The sequence below is a fragment of the Podarcis liolepis genome (assembly GCF_965112155.1).
Source record: "Podarcis liolepis genome assembly, chromosome: 4".
Taxonomy (NCBI): domain Eukaryota; kingdom Metazoa; phylum Chordata; class Lepidosauria; order Squamata; family Lacertidae; genus Podarcis; species Podarcis liolepis.
This window is the reverse complement of record NC_139558.1, coordinates 96368256-96382525: the sequence shown is the minus strand read 5'-3', so window position 1 is coordinate 96382525 and position 14270 is coordinate 96368256. Positions and strand designations below refer to the sequence as shown.

The window sequence follows — 14270 nt, the reverse complement described above, 5'->3', positions numbered from 1 at the left end:
ACCCGACGGGTCATCTAGACCAACCCCGCGCAATGCAGGGATCGCAGCTGAATTCATGGAGGTTAGGTGCGGCTCTGCTAGCCATGTTTAGCGGCAGTATATCCCTGAGTGCTTGATGCTGGGTGGCAAATGACGGAAGAGGGCAGTTGCCCTGTTGCCCCCACTTGGTGGTCTTTCCTGAGGGGTTTGGCAGGGAAAGCAACCATCGATCTTTGGGTTAATGCAGCTGCGCTCTTCCTATGTTGTCTTCTAGCTGCTTAAGATGCACTCTGCACATGCTCAGTGCTGCTCTTTTTTCCTGGAGGATGACTTAGAATCGTAGAGATGGAAGGGACCCAAAGGGCCACCAAACCCAACGCCCTGCAAGGCAGGAACGTTGTCTCTTTCAAGGCCGAGATGTGGTTTTGGGAACTGATTTCGGAGCACAATTCTTGATTTTTTGTTCCGGTCACTCGGGGTGCCACCCTCTTGTGAACTAAGTAACCGTATGGTCAGGTTTTGGCGAGACAGGTGAGTCTGCAGAGGGAATAGCAAGTGTGGAAAGATGGAGGAATGTTCCTGCAGCAGAACAAACCCTTGGCGAAAACAAAAAAGTTGTCAGGCTTATTGACATGATGCAAGGAGAAGTCCACAGGGAGTGCCAGTGGCGAGGCTGCCTGGTTGCTAACTCAGACTGAAATTTATGCTCTCTCCATTCTGTCACCACCACGTACTTCTGTAATAAGAACGGCTGCAGAATTAGAGCCATCAGAGAAGTGCAGTTGTGGTGCAGTAAATAAATGCATTTATTTATTACGTCCTGCCATTTCTTTAAGGAGCGCACAGTATTGGGAAAGGATCTCCAGCCTAGTGTAGTGGGTAGAGTGTCAGACTAGGACCTGGGAGACACGGGTTCAAATCCCCACGCAGCCATGAAGCTCACTGGGCTTCCAGTCGCTGTCTAACCTACCTGGCAGGGTTGTTGTGAATTGGGGAGTGCATGTCGCCTTGAGCAAATTGGAGGAAAGTCAGGATGTTAATGCAATAAGAAACAGATGTCATAGAATCATAGAGTTGGAAGAGACCACAAGGGCCATCGAGTCCAACCCCCTGCCAAGCAGGAAACACCATCAGAGCACTCCTGACATATGGTTGTCAAGCCTCTGCTTAAAGACCTCCAAAGGAGGAGACTCCACCACACTCCTTGGCAGCAAATTCCACTGTCAAACAGCTCTTACTGTCAGGAAGTTCTTCCTAATGTTTAGGTGGGATCTTCTTTCTTGTAGTTTGGATCCATAGCTCCGTGTCCGCTTCTCTGGAGCAGCAGAAAACAACCTTTCTCCCTCCTCTATGTGACATCCTTTTATATATTTGAACATGGCTATCATATCACCCCTTAACCTCCTCTTCTCCAGGCTAAACATGCCCAGCTCCCTTAGCCGTTCCTCATAAGGCATCAGATGTGCACCTGTACGTTTTATCCTTGCAATAATCTTGTGGGTTGGTTGGGCAGAGAGAGTGATTGGCAGTGAGCTATGTGACAAGAGTGGGGATTTGAACCCAGGGCTTTCTGGGATGCTAACCACTGTACAAACACCAGTTGTAAGTCTCCTGCGAGGGTGCTGGATTAGATGGGCCATTGGTCTGATCAAGCAGTGGCATGGTTTAGGGGATCGGGGAGGTCCTGGGGGCCATGGCCCTGGGTTCAAAATTCTGAGGGGGTGCAACCAGGTGCCCCCGTGCAGGCGCTAGCTTTTGGGGGACCCTCGCTCTACCCTGGCAAAGGCAGCAGAGCAGCCCAAGCCCACAGTGGGCAACCCAGCGCAGCCTGGCCCAGCACTCTTCTACGTGAGTGTCAGGATGAGTCTCCCACCAAGGGCTGCGTTGGCTGGCCAGGCTCCACCCTGCGTGGGTGGGTGGGTTGTGCGATGTGGCCCCGCTTGGCTCAGAGTGGGGGGTACCTTCTGGTGCCATCGGTGTCTTGCCTGCCCCGGGCACCAGCAACCCACGTTATGCCACTCTTCTTAAGTTGGGCGTCCTCTAGCTTGGAGCTTGGAGCTGCAGTTCCAAACATCTGGAGAGCACCAGCTTGGGGAAGATGTGTGTAGGCCCACAAAAAGAAGCCACCACACTTATTGACTGTCTTGGCATAGGTGTTATGGCTGTTATTAAGATGACTTGGGCGCTTTCATGAAGGCTAGGTCTGCCATTGACTATTGGCCATATTGACTAAAATTGTGTTTTTGTAAATAGGAGCCTCAGTATACCTGTCATTACTGGGCACAAGCAGGGTAAGAGAGAGAGAGAGAGAGAGAGAGAGAGAGAGAGAGACCGAGACTGGCCATTTTCATTATACCTGACTTGTAGGCTTCTCTGAGTCATTTGCCTGCACACTGCCGGAGACATAAATCTGGGAGCGGTAGGACTTTGACCCGATTCAGCATGACAGTTATGGTATTTCTGAGATGTGGTACTCAGCTTATACTGAACAAAATACTCGCCCTCTTTTTTATGATGCATACTTTCTCTTTGCCAGACGTGTATTATAATTATGGTATAAAATCCATTCATTTCAAGTTGTGCAAGTGTTCCATATTCACTCCTTTTCATTTCTTGTGTTTGTGGAATCCGCAGAGATTTCTTCCAGGTCTGTTTGATGAAAGAAAATGATGGTTTTGTGAGGCAAAGCAAACTGATTGTTCAGAAATGGTAGTAATAAAAACTTGTGATCATATGCAGACTTGCTTGGGAGGGAAAAGCCCACCACTGTGAGACTTAACTTCTTCTTCTTCTCCTTCTCCTCCTCCTCCTCCTCCTCCTCCTCCTCCTCCTCCTCCTTCTTCTTCTTCTTCTTGTATTTGTACCCTGTCCATCTGACTGGGTTGCCCCAGCCGCTCTGGGCAGCTCCCAACAAAATATTTAAAACATCAAACATTAAAAACTTTCCTAAACAGGGCTGCCTTCAGATGTCTTCTCAAAGTCAGACAGTTGTTTATTTCCTTGACATCTGGTGGGAGGGTGTTCCACAGGGCAGGTGCCACTACCGAGAAGGCCCTCTGCCTGGTTCCCTGTAACCTCACCTCTCACATTGAGGGAACCGCCAGAAGGCCCTCAGTGCTGGACCTCATTGTCCAGGCAGAATGATGGGGGTGGAGATGCTCCTTCAGGTATACTGGGCCAATGCCATTAATCAGAAAATATGCACAGGATTGTTGATCTTCAGTTTTTGATTCAAATTATAACCTTCCTTCTAGGCACTGGTGGAGGAAGAGGGGTGTGGGGGGAGCGTACCGCCCCTGGCTGCGCGATCCCGGTGGGGTGCCATCATGGCTGCCCCCCTGCCCACACTGAGCGTCCCACCCCCGCAGTTGCGTGCCACGCCCCCGTCTGCTCTCCGCCCCCCACTGGCGCCGGAGCATGAAGCTCCGCCACTGCTTCTAGCATGCAAAGAAGGGAATGGATCTAGCGTGAATTCTTTGTCTCAGAGTTATGATATGAAATCACTTTTATTTTTAATTTATTGTTCGTATATTACAATTATATCCTGCCCCTTCTCCCAAAGGAAGTGGGTGTCATTTTTCAGGAACGCCTCGTCTCTGCTTTTGCGTATTATGAACGAGTCTGCCTTTTGCAAAACCTTATTGTGTGAAGACTGCTGATTTTTTAAAATTAAAATCCTTAATACAAGTTGGCAGTAGTCAAGAAATGTAATGGGAACGAAGTTGTACAGAATGTGGAGTAAAACATCCTGAAAGCATGGGACGATCTGTCTTGGGTTAAGCATTCTTTCAGTCCCAATCCTATGCATGTTTCCGAGCACAATTCAAAGCGTTGGTGCTGACCTTGAAAGCCCTAAACGGCCTCAGCCCAGTATACCTGAAGGAGCGTCTCCACCCCCATTGTTCAGCCCAGACACTGAGGTCCACCTCTGAGGGCCTTCTGACAGTTCCCTCACTGCGAGAAGCAAAGCTACAGGGAACCAGGCAGAGGGCCTTCTCGGTGGTGGCGCCCGCCCTGTGGAACGTCCTCCCACCAGATGTCAGGGAAATAAACAACTACCTGACATTTAGAAGACATCTGAAGGCAGCCCTGTTCAGGGAAGTTTTTAATGTGTGATATTTTAATGTATTTTTAATCTTTGTTGGAAGCTGCCCAGAATAAATTATTATTATTATTATTATTATTATTATTATTATTATTATTATTATTATTATTATTATTATGTTGACTCGGGGCTGAAGTCAAACGGATGTATTAACAGCACTGAAGTGTCCTCCCTGGGGTAAAAGCATGGGCAGTATGTCTGGAGGTCCTGGGCTGCCCAGACGACAAGACCCCCCCCCCCCAGCTTCACGGATGTGGTCTAAACGAAAGCAGAGTAAGATATTTGGCACCAGCTTGGCTGCAGGAGTTGCCGGAAGGAGGCGTACAAGGCACCATTCAACTGTCTTACAGACTGCACTCTGAATTTGTGCAACAGTTCCTCCTTAGTTTTTTCTTCTCCCAGAGATATCCCACAAGGCAGCGGAGGTTTAGGGCCAGAGTTTTCCTTCTTAAAGATGGGCTCCCTTCCCAGGTTGACAAGCCCTTCACTTCCCTCAACACCACAGGCAGAAATTGCCTTCTTGATCGTTGGACCCAACCACTATTGTTCTTGCTTGCTCAATCCTCTGGAGCTTGTCTTTGCTTGCAAGGGAAACCCCTAACTCATGGGTAGGCAAACTAAGGACCGGGGGCCTGATCCAGCCCAATCACCTTCTAAATCTGGCCTGTGGACGGTCTGGGAATCAGCGTGTTTTTACATGAGTAGAATGTGTGCTTTTATTTAAAATGCATCTCTGGGTCATTTGTGGGGCATAGGAATTCATCAATTTTTTTCTTCAAAATACAGTCATACCTCATGTTACGTTTGCTTCAGGTTGCGTCCCACGGCAACCCGGAAGTACCCGAATGGAGAGCCAGTGTGGTGTAGTGGTTAAGAGCGGTAGTCACGTAATCTGGGAAACCGGGTTCGTGTCTCCGCTCCTCCACATGCAGCTGCTGGGTGACCTTGGGCCAGTCACACTTCTGTGAAGTCTCTCAGCCCCACTCACCTCACAGAGTGTTTGTTGTGGGGGAGGAAGGGAAAGGAAAATGTTAGCCGCTTTGAGACTCCTGAAGGGGAGTGAAAGGCGGGATATCAAATCCAAACTCTTCTTCTTCTTCTTCTTCTTCTTCTTCTGGGTTTCGCCACTCGTGCATGCGCAGATGCGCGAAATGACGTCACGCGCATGCGCAGAAGTGGAGAATCGCAACCCACGTGTGCGCAGACGCGGGTTGCGTTCTTTTCAGGTTGTGAACGGGCCTCTGGAATGACTCCCATTTGCAACCAGAGGTACCACTGTATGGTCCGGCCCCTCACAAGGTCTGAGGGACAGTGGACTGGCCCCCTGATGAAAAGGTTTGCTGACCCCTGCCCTAACTCAATGAGCGTTTGAGACCATCGGCTACCCTCACCTGGTTTAGCCAGCCAGTCGAAGCCATTCCAGAATGTGGCTGCTGTCACATACTGGCAGCTTTTAGGAGCCACAGGTGAGAGCTGTGTGCAAAGTGAGGACCAAAGGTGGACAAACTACCCAGAAGGAGCAAAATATGTTCCCCACCAGAGGTACTACCCTTCCCCTAACAACCCATACACTCTACTAGGGTATTGAGAGAGAGAAAATTAATAAAGGTTTTTCTTTTCTTGGCAAGGATAGGTAATGAAGAGAAAGCTTTGTGCATCATTTTGCAGTTAGTGGCACAGAATAAGGCCTAGGGGAAATGGTGATGCCACAGCCCGATCATAAATTTTGGATGCAACCTTCTTTCGGAGCTTCACATTTGAAAAGCACAGACTACTGTAGATGTTTCCTCTTTTGGAGTGCAAATGTATGGCCACTCTGGGATGTGCTGGTTGTTGGTTTAACTTGTTTGTTGGTTAAAGAGGGAAAATGCTAGGTATAATAATAAAAAATAGAATTCCCTGGATGCCTAGATACAAGTTCGGGGCAAGTACTCTTTGAAGAGAGAACCGCAGCAGAGAATTAAAATCACAAAACATGCAGCAAAGTAAAGTGTGGAAATATGGCCTGTTGAGACCTTTAAAATATTCCCTTCTTCCAAAGTCCCCCACTTCTCTTCGCATAGGAAGAGACCACACGTTCGACAAGTTGAAAAATGGTTTACTTACAAACTCTTCAAAGGTCAGATTCATGTGATTTCCCATACAGCAGCAAGAAAAGACCTGCAGTAAAATAGTAAATGTTTCTAAATGATTTGTATAGAAAAACAAAGATGGCTTGCAGTCTAAGCTTGGCACATCTTGGTTAGACCCCCTTACTGGTAGGGTTCACATGGTGGAAGAGAGGGAACAAAGAGATTGGTAGGAGGAGTGACCTAGCTAAGCCTGGCAGGACAGCTTACTCTATGGTCTTAACCCCTTCATGCATTAATTAGAGTTAAGCATCTTGATCATATGAGGCTGATTTATCCCACACTGGTTTCCAAGGTTTAGTGGCCAGACCATGTCACTTGAGAGGGCACTAAAAACCCCCACAGATTTGCAAGCATTGTTGACCCGGCAAAAAGGACACCATGTCTGCATAGCTGTACTTTCAACTTGCAAGGTCAGGGGTGAGGAAACTCTGGACCTCACCATCTGCCGCTGAGGGCTCTCCCCAGGTACACACCCTCTGGAGCCACCATAAGTGGTTTTGCCTGACTGGAATGTCCCCTTGAACTCTGCTGATGCTTCTTGTTTTTCTGGATGTAGGTTGCAGAGGGTTGTCTAAATGTGTGTAGAAGTGCGTTGGACAATCCCCCATTCCTTTCCCCCACCTTGTTCTTTTGGCTTCCGTATCTCGTTTTGTGTAGAAGTGAGCCTACTGAACGGCGTCAGAATTCGCATTCGTAGCCCTGCCTGCCTTCTCCTCTGGCCCCACCCAGCAGTGACCTGCGGCCCCCGAAACGCTGCCCAAAAGGGAATGTGGCCCTTGAGATGAACACTGTTTCTCACTTCCTCCTCTGCAGCACCCCAAGGGTTTAAGCCGGCAGCGCTGCCCTTAATTCCCTCGGGAGCATTGGGCGCTTAGCAAAGGTGCAGATCTCAGTGAGTCCAGATTGCCCGGCAATCTCGACGATGCAGAAAGTCAGTGATGTAATAGCTTGGCTGGCAGAGCAGGAGGTGGCTTTGGAAAAGGGATGAAGGACAGGGAGGTCAGGTTGAAATTTCCTCTTGGCTCTTTTCTTTGCTGCTGCAGGATGGAAGGGGGTGGAAAAAGCTAGCAAGAGACTCTCCTCTACCCGCACTCCCCCTCAACCTCAACCCCATGCAGAAAATTGACTGTGTAAGCAAGGAAGCAAGCAAGCACTCCTGTCTTCAGGATATGTTTTGATTTTATTGGGTTTTTCTTCTTAAAGGAACAGCATACTTAGGCTGAGATAATGGTGGGTCATAAAGATGAGCTAAGTTGAAATAGAGAAGTGTTTTGTTCCAAGGCTGCTGGGTCATTGTGGATGTGTTCATTTTATGGGCACCCGCCCCCCATAAACCCAGGCTATCTCAGGTCCTAATCCCCAACTATGTACCCTCCATCTGTTTCAAACCACAACTCTGATCAGCCCAGCAATGAAAGGGGAACCCAACTAAGTTTAACCCACTGAAATTTCAGTGTGGCCTACTCTTGAGTAGGAAACCACCCATAGTCCAAAACGTCTGCCAGACTACTGTAGATCCAGTTGTATACAGTGGTACCTCGGGATACAGATGCTTCAGGTTACAGACGCTTCAGATTACAGAATCCGCTAACCCAGAAATAGTACCTCGGGTTAAGAAATTTGCTTCAGGATGAGAACAGAAATCATGCGGCGGCGGCGCAACGGCAGCGGGAGGCTCCATTAGCTAAAGTGGTGCTTCAGGATAAGAACAGTTTCAGGTTAAGAATGGACTTCCAGAACGAATTAAGTTCTTAACTCGAGGTACCACTGTAATGATGATGATGATAATAATAATAATAATTTATTTATTTATTCCCCGCCCATCTGGCTGGGCTTTCCCAGCCACTCTGGGCGGCTTCCAACACGTATAAAAACGTAATAAAACATCAAACATTAAAAACTTCCTGATCAAATACAGGCAACTCCCTGCTTGCATGGGGATCTTGTTCTGGGTCATTGTGCATATCGGCAGAGCATGCGTAAGGCAGTCCTGCCCCATTCCTGCCCACTTCTGGGGCAAAAAACGGTGCGCATGTTAGCGGTTGCGCATGCATTGGATGCATGCAAAATGGTTGTTCCTTGTATTATGGAAATGAGCACTAAGCATTCTCTGTATTCCGTCCGTTTTCCAAAAAGCGGCTTTTGCATCCTATTAAAGCTCCAGTGGCGCTGTGGGTTAAACCACAGAGCCTAGGGCTTGCTGATCAGAAGGTCGGCAGTTTGAATCCCCGCAGCGGGGTGAGCTCCCGTTGCTCGGTCCCTGCTCCTGCCAACCTAGCAGTTTGAAAGCACCTCAAAGTGCAAGTAGATAAATAGGTACTGCTCTGGCGGGAAGGTAAACGGTGTTTCCGTGCGCTGCTGTGCTTCGCCAGAAGCGGCTTAGTCATGCTGGCCACATGACCCAGAAGCCGTACGCCGGCTCCCTCAGCCAATAAAGCGAGATGAGCGCCGCAACCCCAGAGTCGGTCACGACTGGACCTAATGGTCAGGGGGTCCCTTTACCTTTTCCTAAAGCTCTGGTAGAATGTGGAGATCAACAACAAGGGAAGCATTAGGAAAGGGGGATAAACTGCCGTGTGAATGGACCTTGACTGAAAGTGGCTTTCCGGGGTTTCAGATGGGAGCTGGGAATCGAACCTGGAACCTCTGACATACAAAGCAGATGTTCTGCTGCTGCTGCTGCGCTGCATCCCTTCCCCTAAAACACTTCCTCGCATTTACCGGCTTCCTGAAAGGAAAGTTCACAGTGGCAAAAATAATATTTCGGCCTTTTGTACGCAGTTCAAACTCCCCGTCAAGCGTCGTTCTGACTAGTAGTTCTAGTGAAAACCCAGCGTTTTCAGCAGATTTATTACCTCCCCCCACTTCTGTTTTCGTTGCTAATTAATGAAAGAGTTTCCCCATTTTCACTTCCCTCCCCCGCCGCCACCTCAGACTTTAATTAGAAAGAAACACAATGGTTTCATTCCTAGCCCTGGAGCACTAGTGAATTTTGGCAAGGGCAGGCGGCGCATGCTGCATGATGCAGCAGAATTATCCTCTCATCTGAGTGACGGTGCGCGATCAGCAGAAAGCCCAGACTTTCCTAACGAGGAGCCAGTAATTGCCTTTGAAACACGAGCGCCCATCTGGGGATTCATGGTCTTGATGGGGGGGCGGGCGGGAGATAGCTGTGCAGCTGGCGTTTTGGCAGGCCGAATGGGAGCAGGTCCGTGGTGCTCTGGGCCGGCCCTGCCGTTAGACACAGTGAGGCAGCTGCCTCAGGCGGCACGTGCGAAGGGACAGGCAGTGACGCAGAGAGAGTTTGAAGGACAGAACTGTGTTGTGCCACGTGGCTGGCTGGCCTCCGAAAGTGGTTGCTTTCCCCTCAACTTTTAAGTAAGGTTTGACTGCCTGGTTAGCTTCCGTTATGTGCCATATTGTTCTTGCCTCAGGCAGCAAAGTGCCTTGGCCCGGCCCTGGTGCCAGTGCCTAGCAGGAACTACTGTTTCCCCTAGTTCTCTCATCAGCACTGTGGGGATGGATATGGGAGCCGCCATTTACTTTCCCCACAAATGCCACTGATAGAGCATTGGCCAAGGGCATTATGGGAAATGCAGATAACTTCTCTTGGCTCCCCAGAGTCATAGATTCATAGAGTTGGAAGAGACCACAAGGGCCATCGAGTCCAACCCCCTGCCAAGCAGGAAACACCATCAGAGCACTCCTGACATATGGTTGTCAAGCCTCTGCTTAAAGACCTCCAAAGTAGGAGACTCCACCACACTCCTTGGCAGCAAATTCCACTGTCAAACAGCTCTTACTGTCAGGAAGTTCTTCCTAATGTTTAGGTGGAATCTTCTTTCTTGTAGTTTGGATCCATTGCTCCGTGTCCGCTTCTCTGGAGCAGCAGAAAACAACCTTTCTCCCTCCTCTATGTGACATCCTTTTATATATTTGAACATGGCTATCATATCACCCCTTAACCTCCTCTTCTCCAGGCTAAACATGCCCAGCTCCCTTAGCCGTTCCTCATAAGGCATCGTTTCCAGGCCTTTGACCATTTTGGTTGCCCTCCTCTGGACACGTTCCAGTTTGTCAGTGTCCTTCTTGAATTGTGGTGCCCAGAACTGGACACAGTATTCCAGGTGAGGTCTGACCAGAGCAGAATACAGTGGCACTATTACTTCCCTTGATCTAGATGCTATACTCCTATTGATGCAGCCCAGAATTGCATTGGCTTTTTTAGCTGCCGCGTCACACTGTTGGCTCATGTCAAGTCAACTGGAATGCTATGATATCACTATCAGGTGAGACGGTAATGAAAGGTATGTTTAGCTTGGAAAAGAGGAGGGTGAGAAGAGAGAGAGAGATGATAGCCATCATCATCATCATCATCATCATCATCAACAACAATAATAATTTATTATTTATACCCCGCCCATCAGGCTGGGTTTCCCCAGCCACGCTGGGTGGCTTCTAACAAAGTATTAAAATACAGTAGTCTGTTAAACATTGAAAGCTTCCCTAAAGAGGGCTGCCTTCAGATGTCTTCTAAAAGTCTGGTAGTTGTTCTTCTCTTTGACATCTGGTGGGAGGGCGTTCCGCAGGGCGGGTGCCACCACCGAGAAGGCCCTCTGCCTGGTTCCCTGTAACTTGGCTTCTCGCAGCGAGGGAACCGGCAGAAGGCCCTCGGCGCTGGACCTCAGTGTCCAGACAGAACGATGGAGGTGGAGACGCTCCTTCAGGTATACTGGACCGAGGCTGTTTAGGGCTTTTAAGGTCAGCACCAACACTTTGAATTGTGCTCGGAAACGTACTAAAGCAGGCTTCCTCAACCTCGGCCCTCCAGATATTTTGAGACTACAGTTCCCATCATCCCTGATCACTGGTCCTGCTAGCTAGGGATCATGGGAGTTGTAGGCCAAAAACATCTGGAGGACCGAGGTTGAGGTAGCCTGATCTAAAGGGTCACATTGAAGATGGAGGAAGCTTGTTTTCTCTTGCTGTGAACTGCAGGACTCAAACCAATGGCTTCAGGTTGCAACAAATGAGATTCTGACTAAACATCAGAAAGAACTTTCTGACTGTGAGAGCTGTTCAACAGTGGTCTCCCTCAGGAGGTTGTGGACTTTGCTCTTTGGAGGCTGGATGGCCATCTGTCATGGATGCTTTAGCTGAGATTCCTGCATTGCAGGGGGTTGGGATAGATGACCTTTGGTGTCACTTCCAACCCTACAATTATACGATTCTAATTCCCAAATGCATCTCTCTCAGTCACACACACAGAGCACACTTGTGCACCCCATTCAGAAAATCTCTACCAGTGAAGGAAGTACTTGCCGTTTCAACCCTCTTATTAAAATAAATAAATCCTGATTCCCCTACAACATCAAGTACACGAGGGCCACCCATCTGGTGCCTACACCCATCAGCCTACACTCGAGTAGGACCCTGGCAGAGACACATGCCTGACTGGCATGTTCCCTCCCTCCTGGTCAATCGTTCGGGAGCTTCAAAAGCTTTCTTCAGCCCGAACATCACAGTGACTGATCCCAACAGACATCGGCACGCTTAGGGATCTGCAGAGTTTGTGCATCCCATGTGACAGACCTCAGGAACCCAGCATTTTGGCTAATCTACTTTATTTACATATAAACACACACGGAGCACTGCAACATGGCTCCCTCTCTCTCTAGCATCAGACAGCAAAGAGGGAAAAAAACAAAGGACAATAGTATTACTTCACGGAACACAGTAACACAGACATCCTGTCTCCATCACTTCCCACTCTGTGGAGTCAAAACGTATACCGTCATGTGATAGACAACAATCCCGTGACTGCAACCATGGAGCAGGAATTCTAACAGTGCCCACGGGTGGTGTGTTGGCAATCCCTGGCCTACGGCATTCTGAAACGTTCTAATTTTATTTCCGCCCTAGGGAGAAATAAACTCGTAAACTAAACTTGTCGTTGTTCGATTCCCTTTCAGCACACGAAGTGCGCCAGCATGGACAAGATTCTTGAAGCCATTCTGATGTCCTCCTACCCCGACCACATGAAACAAGGGCTGGTGCGGCGAGTCATCGAGGCTTCGAAGCAGTCGATGGACAGCGAGCAGTGCTGGCTGATGCTGGAGCTATCGACCAAGCTATTCCTGGTGGGCGACACGAAGTTCAAGAGGTCCGTCGGCAAAGAGGTCCTGGAAGCCTACGGCCATTACCACCGGGAAGCCTTCGAAGAGTTCTTCAACGCCCATTTCCTCCTGAGCCTCTTGCAAGAGGGTTATGGGCCTCTTGGGAAGAGGAGCGTTTACGTGCTAGATTATATCCACCTGGGGCTGCCCTTTGTCTCGGACGGCCCCTCGGCCAACGACATCTTCAGCCTGCTCAGGACGGAGGTTCTCCGGAAAGTCTGCGAGAGGCCGGGCCTGAAGCAGTGCGTCCGAATCAGCAAGCTCTTAACCCAGTACCCGCAATGTATCCCCATGGGCAAGCGCCAAGCCCTCTTTTGCCAGCAGCTCGTAAGGTGCATCGGGCAGTTCCGCCCTGCCTCCGGAAGGGAGGAGGCCATTGTTGACTTCCTGGACCAGGTGATCAAAGTCAGCGCCTTGCTGCAGAAGATCTGGAAGACTCAGGTGTCTTCCATTCTCCCGTCCCTGAAAGAGCTCTTCACCATCATCTCTTCGACAGGTGAGGGGGCTGCAGGGGCGGAACATGTTTCGTAGCATCAGTGCTAGTGATAATCATGGTTTGTGGTGATGTGTGTGTTGATTTTTTCGGAGAGTTTTGATTTTATTATTGTTATTATTAGATTATAGATGATGATGGGGGTGTTTGGGGAGGGATAGTACCTCTGTTGCATGGACGCAGGTGGCGCTGTGGTCTAAACCACTGAGCCTAGGGCTTGCCGATCGGAAGGTTGGCGGTTCGAATCCCCGCGACGGGGTGAGCTCCCGTTGCTCGGTCCCTGCTCCTGCCAACCTAGGAGTTTGAAAGCACGTCAAAATGCAAGTAGATAAATAGGTACCACTCCGGTGGGAAGGTTTGCGTGGCCCCCAGTGGAAATAAAGACACATGACACAATTATTAAGGTTAATGGGCTAAATAAGGCCACAACTTTATTGGTTACTGGTGATGAGTGGTATTGGCTTAGGCATTGGTCCTAACCGACTATATCCGGCTTCAGCCCATCCGCTTGAAGTCCGGGAAGGGTTAACCACCAGTAGGGGGAGTCCTGTTTATGCACATCAACTAGGAACTCCCCTGGGGTCACCGCTCGGGGGTGTGCCTTAGGCCCTCACCTCCATAGGCTTCGGACAGGGCCATGCCCCCCGGAATCCTTTATCGGACTGCCCTTCAAGAACAGCTGGTAGGCGGCAAAAGAGGGAGATCCCCGGGACCGCGCCTGCCTTAAATAGGGCAGGCCACACCCCCAGAGCCAGCCGATTGGCTGGCCAGGGGGTGACGTGGCCGGGGATTCCCCCAATCGTGTGGGGCCTGGGCTGTGAAGCCCGCAACGCCACCTCCTCTGCAGGGCGGAAGTGGCTAAACAGCGTTTCTGTGCGCTGCTCTGGTTTCGCCAGAAGCAGCTTAGTCATGCTGGCCACATGACCTGGAAGCTGTACGCCAGCTCCCTCGGCCAATAAAGCGAGATGAGTGCCGCAACCCCAGAGTCGGCCACGAATGGACCTTATGGTCAGGGGTCCCTTTACCTTTAGTACCTCTGTTGGAGGGCATGATGTGCTCCTTCTTGGGTAGTTTGTCCACCTTTGGTTCCCACTCTGCACTCACCTCTCACCTGTGGCTTGTAGAAGCTGCCAGCGTGCAACAGCGGCCACACCTGGGAAACAGCTTCACCTGGCTGGCTGAACCAGGTGAGGGTAGCCGATGGGTCTCAACCCTTGGTGAGTTATGTACTTCATGAGAAGACAGGCTCTGGTGGATTGAGAGGACAAGACCAAGAGTGGGTCCAATGGTCAAGAAGGCAATTTCTGCACGTACTGCAGAGGGAAGTGAGGGGCAGATGGGGCTTGTCTACCTAGGAAGGGAGCCCACCTAGGAGAAGGAAAACG

General features: G+C 49.8%; 1 protein-coding gene across 5 annotated transcripts in view; it reads left to right on the top strand.

Moving 5' to 3' along the window:
• The window catches only part of USP35 (ubiquitin specific peptidase 35), a 45667-nt gene that overhangs the window by 8821 nt on the left and 22576 nt on the right, over positions 1–14270 (top strand). For 3 of the 5 annotated variants that reach the window (XM_083499337.1, XM_083499336.1, XM_083499338.1), the window contains exon 2: positions 12189–12888. In XM_083499337.1, coding sequence (XP_083355463.1) covers positions 12207–12888 — 682 coding nt within the window. In that variant the 5' untranslated portion in view covers positions 12189–12206. Of the gene's footprint in view, positions 1–253; positions 511–2274; positions 2399–12188; positions 12889–14270 lie in introns of those variants that run through there. The other 2 variants (XM_083499339.1, XM_083499340.1) reach the window with 2 other exon arrangements.